The sequence below is a fragment of the Pangasianodon hypophthalmus genome, chromosome 1 (genome assembly GCF_027358585.1).
Source record: "Pangasianodon hypophthalmus isolate fPanHyp1 chromosome 1, fPanHyp1.pri, whole genome shotgun sequence".
Taxonomy (NCBI): Eukaryota; Metazoa; Chordata; class Actinopteri; order Siluriformes; family Pangasiidae; genus Pangasianodon; species Pangasianodon hypophthalmus.
Genome location: NC_069710.1, coordinates 571,735 through 583,335, shown reverse-complemented (window position 1 = coordinate 583,335; position 11,601 = coordinate 571,735). Strand labels below are relative to the sequence as shown.

Sequence of the window (11,601 nt, the reverse complement as noted above, 5' to 3'; positions counted from 1 at the left end):
AGACCAAAACATGAAAATGTACCATTAAATACAGAATTCATTAACTTATAAAAATAAAAATAAATAAATAAATAAAATCTAGCGGAGTGTAAAAACTGAGTTTAGAGTTACAGAATGCCGTTTTTAACCACTAGAGGGCAGCAAACACTCACATTTAACAGCCTGTGGCGCAGTAAAAGTGTGCAGGAGCTCACAGAAAGGCGAAAGTGAATAAAAAGGCAACGTTTCTACTCCAAATATTCCCTAAATTCTGAGTAATAATGAAACTGAGCTGAGCAGGTCACTGTTTGGGTCTCTGAGGTTTATATTTCTGTCTGGAAGGAATTTATTCCCACAAATAAGCGGTTTATAAAACTTTAGAGTGTCAGTGATCGTTTGTTGAAAATATTCAGTTTGTTTACGGTTCGTTTGTTTTTATCAGGAGCTGAGAAAGGAAACAGGAGTGAGGAGTTTATCCTTCTAATTTATTCTTCTAATTCCTCTAACACTCTCAGAAAATACAGAACAGGAAGATCGATGTGATTAGCATGTGTAGGTTGATAGATTAGCGTGTGTAGGTTGTTAGCTTAGCATGTGATTAGCATGTGTAGGTTGTTAGACTAGCATGTGTAGTTTATTCCATTAGCCATTTGGAAGCAAAAAGTTTGAGTTAATTGTTAGAGAAAACTCCACTGAAGCTTCTTTGAGTCCTCGGTCCTGCTTCAGCCTGTGTGCCGGAGTCCGCCATCTTCCAGCTTCTCTTAAAGTGCACTCGGAGGAATCAGGGGAAGCTCCTTCACTCCAGACGTACAGCACAGAACTCTCTAGAACGTTCTTTTTAAAGACAAATATGAAAACCAACAAAACATTAACAATACATTTAAAAAAGAGACAAAAAGAAAATGGCATTACGGATACAAATACAATTACAGATAACAGTCTAGAACTTTCCTGCTGAGGTTTGGACACAGAGATCTCATAATCTTTCTTCTGGAAAACCTTTACAGAGTGACAGTTTGGCCATGAGACAGGCCATGAGACAGGCCATGAGACAGGCCATGAGACAGGCCATGAGACAGGCCATGAGACAGGCCATGAGACAGGCCATGAGTGGAGTGGACTAGACTGGACTGGACTGGAGTGGGCTGGACTGGACTGGAGTGGGCTGGACTGGAGTGAGCTGGACTGGACTGGAGTGAGCTGGACTGGACTGGAGTGAGCTGGACTGGACTGGAGTGTGCTGGACTGACTGGACTGGAGTGAGCTGGACTGGACTGGAGTGTGCTGGACTGGAGTGGGCTGGAGTGCGCTGGACTGGACTGGAGTGTGCTGGACTGGACTGTCTCTGCTGATTCATCCAGAACTTTAGAGAAATAGATTTAATAAATAAAAAGCTGTGAGACGTCAGAGCAAAGCTTTAAGGAATTTATTTGACCCGAGCGAGAGCAGGTCAACACCCCGCAGCCGTCTGAACTCATTTCATATTTCATACGTTGTGTAAGAGCAGTGCCAGGCGTCACAAAGCGAAGCATTCACATTAGTATGATGGAGCAGCTCGGAGTCCCGAGTGCCAAAAACACGCGTGTTTGTCCTCGCTCATGTCATTTCCTCTGGTGAATTGGTGTGTGTCAGAGAGGTGTGTTGGTAGGACCCAAGCCAGCGTGTGTGGCCAGTCGGAATGTTTAACTTCACTGACTTTCGTCTTTAATGAAATTTTTGGATGGAAGATCTGATGGAGATGATATTTCTAAAAAAATGTGCAAGGTCTCAAGGTCACGCTTGTGCTTTAAAAAAAAAAAAAAAAAACACCTGATAATTTCCAAAACATTTCCGGTATGACTACTTGGCACAAAGGTGTAGCAGAAGAATGCAATTATAACGAGACAAAAACACTAAAATTCATAATTAATGTACACAGGAGGCCAATGTTCTTTCTAAGAGATTAGAGAAGAAAACATCAGCGTCATGTTTATCGTCCACATGGCAGGACATTCGGTAAGAATTCCTGAGTAGGATTAAATAAATTCATCACTTTCATCTGCTAACATGCTTTTAATGCCAAATATTATAAATCTGTGAGAAAAAAAAGGTACTGTCACCACTGAAGTGCAAAACAGTTCATTTTAATGATTTGAATCATTTAAGTCAGCACATTAAAATGATTTGAATCATAATCCAAAAGATACAAATGATTAAAAAAATTATTCAAATTATGTAATTACACATATTAAAATTATTCGAATCACTTAATTTGGCACACTGATATGATTCAATCATGTAATTCGTGTGTTTATTTAGTTTTAGTTTAAGTTCCTGGTTTTGACCTCGTGCCTGTTTATCAGTGATTGTGGATGATCCCTTTTTCATGATGCCCGCCTATTTTTCGATCTCTGCTACGGAATACGATTGACATTTGTCTCCAAAACAAGTTAGTTCCTTTTCTCGCTTGTGTTACAGCAGCTATAAACAGTTGTTCCTTCACCTTCTCCCTCAAACTCCTCTGTCCTGAAGATGTCAGAAAACTTAAAGTTACAGCTTTACCTCTTACTGTTACGAAGCGCAGACACTGGAGACTCCGTCCATAAATGTTAAAGAAATGTCTGCTGTTACCATGGAAACAATAAAGCATTGGAACCAGCGTGTTAATATAAACCTGCACTACTGTCAGAGCTTCTGTTACAGCAAATGAATCAACACCTTCTGACCAGATTTTATATATATTTCACATTTTGTCTCCGATTTGGACTCTTCCATGTCTCTCTGATGAATGATGACTCTCTCACTATCGATTTGTCCCGGAGCTCTGAGGACACTGAAGCTCCTGTTCTACACAGAGAGACGTTTGTGGACTGATAGTGAAAAGAGAAGTCACTTGTGAAAACATGCGTCATTGTTTGTTCAGGCCCCGGGTCTGAGATGCCTGGAACTTTCCAGGCATTGTGAATGAAGAAAAAAATAAATAAGTGTCCCCGTAGCAGAGGGCAGCGAGGTGAATCACACTGTCTGACAGGGCAGAAGCGTCTCGTCTCGTCAGTCTGCTGCGACTCGGCTTCTTGGCGAGGTCTCTTGGCTTCGGCCCTGCTCACCAGCTTCCTGGGGAAATTCCTCCCAAGAAAAAAGAACGACTTTCACTTGTTCCTGCGTTTTTCTTTTTCTGAAAGCAGCCTTGGGCCTGACACCAGGGCCGCTCTGGAAACACTTTCTATTCCAGAGAGTAATAAAAGAGTTTGGTGGAGACGTTTGGTGGAGTTCCCCCTCCCGTAAACTAACTAACAGACTGGTGTTAGTGGCTTTCGGAGGATGAGCTGAGGAGCTGAATAATGGAACGAGGGAGACGGAGGAGGCTGAAAAACTGAAATAACGTCCGTGTAATTTCCCGTAATTGTATGTATAACGTCCTGTTTAAATAACCATCTCTTTTTTTTGTGGTCGACGTGCTGCTTAAACAGATGGACAATGACAGACCAAGATTGAGCGTCCCCTATTCCTGTCCCCTATTCCATAACCCTCGCGGAACCCGTGGGACTCGTTCTGTTTGGATCCTCCAACAGTGAGCATGCAAACTAAAAGCTAGCTACAGTCTGAAGGGTACAATGCTCTTCCGTTGAGGAGATTAGATACTGCATGTTCATCTTCTTCATTAAACCTGTAGATTCAAAGGTCTGAGTGGTCATGTACGCTAGCTGATCAAAGTAATCCTAGCATCAATAACACTTTCTATGAAATCCATATTCATAAATCAAACATAACCACGCTTATAATTCTTTATAAATCAGTAATGATGAATTGTAAGCATTTTTCTGAATAAACCTAAATCTAAATGTTTAATAAATAATTCCTCAATGATGACATTCATTAGGATGCCATGTACTGTACTGCACACCATTTGTAACTAATAATAACCTGTGAATAATTATAAAGCTACTCTAATATTTACTAACAGTTAGAGCATTTATAACATTTATTAACATTTATAACATAGAATCGTGCAGATACAGATGATGAGCTTCAGTTAATGTTCGAGTGTGACGTGACTGGCGTGGTTGCTGGTGAAAGTTTGTGTATTTCAGAAACTGCTGATCTTGAACTGTCAGGAAAGCTACAGTATCTCAAATAACCACTCTTTACAACCGTGGTGAGCAGAAAAGCATCTCAATGCGTCGAACCTTGAGGTTGGTGAGCTACAACAGCAGAAGGTTCCTCTCCTGTCACCTAGGAACAGTTACCTGAGGCTACAGTGGACGTGGAAACTGGTCAGATGAAGATTGGATGATGTTTGTGTGTGAAAATCCCAGTTCAGTGAGACCTAGGTGCTCAATAATTTATTAATTAATTACACAGGAGAGTAATTGTTAGCTTTTATTACTACACAGTGTGTCTTGGCCAGTACTCAGTTCAGAAAAAAAAGAGAGAGAAGAGTTTCATCGAGCACATTCCTTTTCTTTTTCTTGTGCCAAAATCATTTCATGTCAAAGAGAACTGATGTATTACACAGAACAGAACAATAACCCGAGGTTCTGTGTAATTTATCACCCTGTAGAAGTTGTTTCAAAGGGGAACAAGTGTGTATTTTGGATGAAAATTTTAAGAAGAAAAGATGGATAAAGACAACATGACCAGCACGTACAGTATATAACATAACATTTATTCCTTAAATCTTTTTACTAGTTGTATATGTTTAGACACACAGACACCTTCTCCTCTATCCTCGTCAGCAAGTCCTGGACTTTATCAGCAGTGTTTTGAAGACCTGATCTCTGAAGCATCTTCGGTAAAGCCTTCAGCTGGTGAGTGGGAGCTTTTTCAATCCACTCAGCGATGTACTGAAGCAGCGGCGCTCTCGAGTTGAGGGATTGTAGCCACGGTCTGCAGTCCTTACAGAGTAAATGGACAAATCTCTTCAGTTTGCTCAGTTTCAGTGGGAGAAAAATCCTGTTCTGGTTGGTGAAAAATCCCGGCAGGACGTCTCGGAGAATGTTTAATGCCCCTGAGTCTGAATGAGAGGACATACAGACACATACACAATGAAATCTACACTTGTAATGTTAATGTTAACCTTTACGTCCTGAAAAACACACCTGTAAGATAATCACACGATGAGCAGATGCTGTCATGCCACGTCCTGCCAGGATGAATGACATAAAGTGTCCCGCAGTCTGTGTGTTTTATACACTGGCCGCTGGAGGACGTCTCTGCTGAAAACGTACCACTGGGACACCTCTTGCATTGTGTGTTCCTCTGGGTGTTACCTGTGGAAAACATGTTTTAAAACAATCTGTGTGACTATGATCATGTATAAATATAATATACACTTCCTAATGTGTTTCATTTCCTTAAAGATTTTTGATAAAGCCTTTGGTTCAGTTTTGTAATAATGGAAGTCATGTACTGTCATGTCCACCATGGGCAATTCCCCCCCCAGACCACCAGAGGGCACCACCACTCACATATTTTTGAAATTCTTCTTTTGTCGTCTGCCCCACTTGCTTCCTTGTTTGTGCTCACCTGTTTTGTGTTTCCCAATCAGTCACCCCTTTAGCGGTAGAGCATTGTGTGTGTATATAGGTTGTTTTGTTGCTGTTATGTGTTTGTTGCTACTTGCATCATAAATAGCTTTAGTTTTCCTGTCCAGTTTCCTTGCCTTGCCTTGTTTGAGTCTAGACTTGCTCTAGTTTTTTGAGTTTTTGAGACAGAATGCACCAACTAAATTTGTAAGCAGCAGACACTCTTGCAGACATGCAGCTCCCTGAGATCAGAGCCCTTCTGGACTACTTCACGGCTGGGCCCGATGCCATGACCCCCCTTGGGGAATTTTTCGTGGAGGGGCTCCTGACCTAGCTGGAGCCATCTTCCACCCTCCCTGCTCAACTGGGGACTTCACCCCGCCTCCCTGATCAGCTGGGGATATCTCCTTGCCTCCCTGCTCTGCTGGGGACGTTGAACTGCCTCCCTGCCTGGATGATCACTTCACCCGTCTCACTCTGCCCAACTAAGGACGTTGCTCCACCTCCTTGCTTTGCCGTTGTTGTCGCTTCCCCCTCTGGCCTCGCTGCGGTCGTCGCTCCCCCCCTTTGGCGTCGCTGTGGTTGTTGCAAATGTTTTATAAGATAGGCCATGCACAAAGGTAACTTATTTGAACCATATAGTAACATGTACCAATATCAGTGACTTCCAAGGTCCAAAAGTTATGTCAGTAATTACGTAGAGAAAGTTCCTCGTATTCAGAGTTGGATTATGCAGCTGCAGAGACGTGTAACTGCGAGAGACTCTGCCCCCAAGTGTGGTTTAATATTTACGCATATTAACAGCGCATATGTACATATATAATGATGTGTTTATAAAGATTTTGCCATCAGAAGGAAGTTGTGTTTTTTTTATCATTTGTCTCTGTTTCTGATTACCGATTATTTTGGCACCCATTCCAGGAGGACACTGTGTGTGTTCGATGCAGAAGTCATCCTGCCAGTAGTATCCTTCTTTACACTCACACACTCGGTTGTGTGTGGCCGAGCACTGCTCTTTAACTATTCGATTTCCCTCGCAGATGTTGGAGCAGTACAGGCACATAGGCAGAAAGTTCCAGAACTGTGTGAAATGTTCCTCGGGACATGGCAGACACACGGTGTCGAGGGTGTGAGTGCACGGAGAGGACACGTAAGTCCCTGGAGGGCAGAGTGCGCAGAGCAACGTGTCGCCCGTATCAGGGTCTTCGTACTCGAAGGTGTGAATGTTGATGGCGGCGGCGGTGGACACCAGGAGCAGAAACATGGCCACCGGTGAAAACTGGGAAATATGACGAGAAAGCAGAAAGCAGTTAGTTTGCAAAAAAAGTCTTTGTATCCTACATTATGCTGTCATGTTTAAATCATGTTTATTTCCATAACACACCTCTTTAAACAATGCTTTGTGAAAGGAAGCGATTTTTTAAAAAAAATTATTTAAACACAAATAAGACTAGTCATTCATTTAGGACAAAAATAATAGCGCCCTATAAGAGGAGGAGGAGTTAGTGTGTGGCTACAGATGCACTGCAGTGGCTGAGCTGCATTACTGGAAGATTTAGTGCATTAGGAGGTGCTCTTTTGCTGTTTAGTTCATAAGTATTTGGACAATGACACAATTATGGTAATTTTGTCTCTACACCACCACAGTGGATTTGAAATGAAGCAATCAAGGTGTGAGTGAAGTTTAGACTTTCAGCTTTAATTCAAGGGGTTTAACAAAAATATTGCATTAACCATTTAGGAATCACAGCCATTTTTCCCTCCACTTTCACAGGCTCAAAAATGATTGGACAATTGACTGATAAGCAGTTTCATGGCCAGCTGTGGCCTGTTTCCTCGTTATTTCATGAGAAATTAAGGAGATAAAAGGTCTGGAGTTGATTCCAAGTGTTGAATTTGCATTTGGTAGCTGTTCATGGGAACTTTCAATATGTGGTCCAAAGAGGTGTCAATGAAAGTGAAGGAGACCATCATTAGGTCGAAAAAACAAAACAGACCTATCAGAGAGAGAGCAGAAACTTTAGGAGTGGTCAAATTAACAATTTGGTACATTCTTAAAAAGAAGGAATGCACTGGTGACCTCAGCAACACCAAAAGTTCTGGAAGACCACAGATGACAACTAAAGTGAATGATTGCAGAATTCTTTCCTTGTTAGTAGGTGTATGTCAAAGTCTACTCAAGATGCAAACCTCTGATAACTCTCAAGGACAGAAAGGCCAGATTAGACTTTGCAAAAAAACCCTCTAAAAAAGCCTGACGAGTTCTGATGCAAGATTAACTTGTACCAGAATGATGGGAAGAGAAGAGTATGGAGAAGGAAAGGATCAAAAGCATACCACATCATCTGTCAAACATGTGGAGACAGTGTTATGGCATGGGCATGTATGGCTGCCAATGAAACTGGGTCACTGGTGTTTATTGATGATGTGGCTGCTGATAGAAGTAGCAGGATGAATTCTGACGTGTATAGAGCTACTTTCTGCTCAGACTCACTTGAGTCAGTCACCTGACCTCAACCCATCTGAGCTGCTTATCACTTACTGAAGATATAACTGAAGGCAGAAAAACCCACAAACAAGCAGCAACTGAAGGCGGCTGCAGTAAAGACCTGGGAAAACATCTCCAGGGAAAACTCAGCAATTGGTGATGTTCATGGGTTCCAGACTTCAGGCAGTCATTGACTACATCATTGACAAAGGATTTCCATCCAAGTATTAAAAATAATTTAATTTATATTTGTTAGTTTGTCCAATTACCTTTAAGCCTGTGAAAATGGAGGGACACTGTAAAAATGGCTGTAATTCCTGTAACTGAAATTGAAATTAATGCATTATTTTTGTTAAACTCCTTGAATTAAATCTGAAAGTCTACACTTCAATCACATCCTGATTGCTTCATTTCCAATCCATTGTGGTGGCGTACAGAGGCAAAATTACCAAAATTGCATAACTCTCCAAATACTTATAGACCTGACTGTAGCATTGCTCGTCACTCCCATTAGTAATTAACAAATAACTTCACATCTCAAAATAAATTTCACTCAACGTTGCCATGTCGCTAGCCCCGCCCACTTTATCGACAGCTCTCATTAAAAATGAATGCCTTCCAGTCGCTTTGTCATGTCGCATCGCTGCCAGCGTGAACGCAGGGAAACACTGAGTATTTAAATGATGATGTCATAACATGACCTGTTTTTAATTGGCCAGTAAGATTTTAAACCCACGCAAAATCCAGTGCGGTTTGAAAAAATGAGGAATGTGACAGAACGACATTTTTCGTGTTTTTTTTTTTTTTGTAAACATGTCATTTATGCAGCTTTAGCTCTTACAGGACTGATTTAACACCATCAACATTAAAATAATGCATAAAATGTTTTACAGTGTTAAAATAAACTCTTACAGAGGTATCACTACCTCACACAACATATTTAATAAAGGCACATTTACTGTATCTAATATTTCTCATTATTAGATTTGTATAAAATAAATATTTGATTTCTATTGATCCCCAGCTTGAAATTGTCCTGTTCTATGGATTTATTAAGGTGTATTTATAGAATGAAGGAAAATAATCTGTCAAAACAGCAACATAATTCACCACAATTAATAAAAACAAAAACAACAACAGAAAATGTCTAGGCTTAATAATCTCATAATGAGAAATCTATAACAAATTGTCCTTTATTCAGGATCATTTCACTTAATAAGAATAATTCATCACAATCTTTCTGTCTCTGTACAGTGAGATCTGATATTTTATTTATGAGAATAAGCACCATGTCGTGTTCAGATGGTTTGATTGTTTGAAGGAAATAAAGTTTAAAGGAACTCACCATGTTTCCTGTGTGGACAGCCAGAGGGAAATAACGGCAAGAATTCACCACTTTCTAATTTTACCACACAGCCTGGAGGCAGTGACGGGGACGGCCTACTGAGGCCACGCCCACATTTTAGTAATAATTAATAACCATGACTCAACAATTGTTCATTTATTACCTCATCTTACTTCACGGTGTATTCCAGTGCTGTATATCAGACTGATCCAAATCACAGACCCACTGTACTCAAACAATATACTCACACTGTACTCACACACTATACTCACACTGTACTCAAACAATATACTCACACTGTACTCACACTGTACTCACACAATATACTCACACTGTACTCACACAATATACTCACACTGTACTCACACTGTACTCACACAATATACTCACACTGTACTCACACTGTACTCACACAATATACTCACACTGTACTCACACTGTACTCACACAATATACTCACACAATATACTCACACAATATACTCACACTGTACTCACACTGTACTCACACAATATACTCACACAATATACTCACACTGTACTCACACTGTACTCACACACTATACTCACACAATATACTCACACACTATACTCACACTGTACTCACACTGTACTCACACAATATACTCACACAATATACTCACACTGTACTCACACAATATACTCACACTGTACTCACACAATATACTCACACTGTACTCACACTGTACTCACACAATATACTCACACTGTACTCACACTGTACTCAAACAATATACTCACACTGTACTCACACACTATACTCACACTGTACTCTCACACTACTCACACACTATACTCACACTGTACTCACACACTATACTCACACTGTACTCACACACTATACTCACACTGTACTCACACTGTACTCACACAATATACTCACACTGTACTCACACACTATACTCACACTGTACTCACACTGTACTCACACAATATACTCACACTGTACTCACACACTATACTCAAACAATATACTCACACTGTACTCACACACTATACTCACACTGTACTCACACACTATACTCACACTGTACTCACACTGTACTCACACACTATACTCAAACAATATACTCACACTGTACTCACACAATATACTCACACAATATACTCACACTGCACTCACACAATATACTCACACTGTACTCACACAATATACTCACACTGTACTCACACAATATACTCACACTGTACTCACACTGTACTCACACAATATACTCACACTGTACTCACACACTATACTCACACTGTACTCAAACAATATACTCACACAATATACTCACACTATACTCACACAATATACTCACACTGCACTCACACAATATACTCACACTGTACTCACACAATATACTCACACTGTACTCACACAATATACTCACACTGTACTCACACTGTACTCACACAATATACTCACACTGTACTCACACAATATACTCACAATATACTCACACTGTACTCACAATATACTCACACTGTACTCACACTGTACTCACACTGTACTCACACTGTACTCACACTGTACTCACACACTATACTCACACTGTACTCACACTGTACTCACACACTATACTCACACTGTACTCACACTGTACTCACACTGTACTCACACTGTACTCACACACTATACTCACACTGTACTCACACTGTACTCACACAATATACTCACACTGTACTCACACAATATACTCACACTGTACTCACACTGTACTCACAGTGTACTCACACTATACTCACACTGTACTCACTGTATTCACACTATACTCACACAACCTTCACACTATACTCACACTGTACTCACACAATATACTCACACTGTACTCACACTATACTCACACAACCTTCACACTGTACTCACACAATATACTCACACTGTACTCACACTGTACTCACACAATATACTCACACTGTACTCACACTGTACTCACAGTGTACTCACACTGTACTCACTGTATTCACACTATACTCACACAACCTTCACACTATACTCACACTGTACTCACACAACCTTCACACTGTACTCACACTATACTCACACAACCTTCACACTGTACTCACACAATATACTCACACTGTACTCACACTGTACTCACACTGTACTCACACAATATACTCACAGTGTACTCACACTATACTCACACAACCTTCACACTGTACTCACACTATACTCACACTGTACTCACACTGTACTCACACTGTACTCACACTGTACTCACACTGTACTCACACACTATACTCACACTGTACTCACACACTATACTCACACAACCT

General features: G+C 40.7%; 1 protein-coding gene across 1 annotated transcript; it reads right to left on the bottom strand.

The window, feature by feature from the left end:
- Positions 1-4,231: 4,231 nt before the first annotated feature.
- On the bottom strand, positions 4,232-9,576 carry LOC113526719 (tumor necrosis factor receptor superfamily member 11B). Its single transcript, XM_053234632.1, has 4 exons — positions 9,317-9,576; positions 6,381-6,762; positions 5,058-5,228; positions 4,232-4,972 (listed from the first exon to the last, which is right to left on the bottom strand). The coding sequence occupies exons 1-4, from the start codon at positions 9,317-9,319 to the stop codon at positions 4,644-4,646; spliced, it is 885 nt and encodes a 294-aa protein (XP_053090607.1). The 5' UTR covers positions 9,320-9,576; the 3' UTR covers positions 4,232-4,643.
- Positions 9,577-11,601: the final 2,025 nt, after the last annotated feature.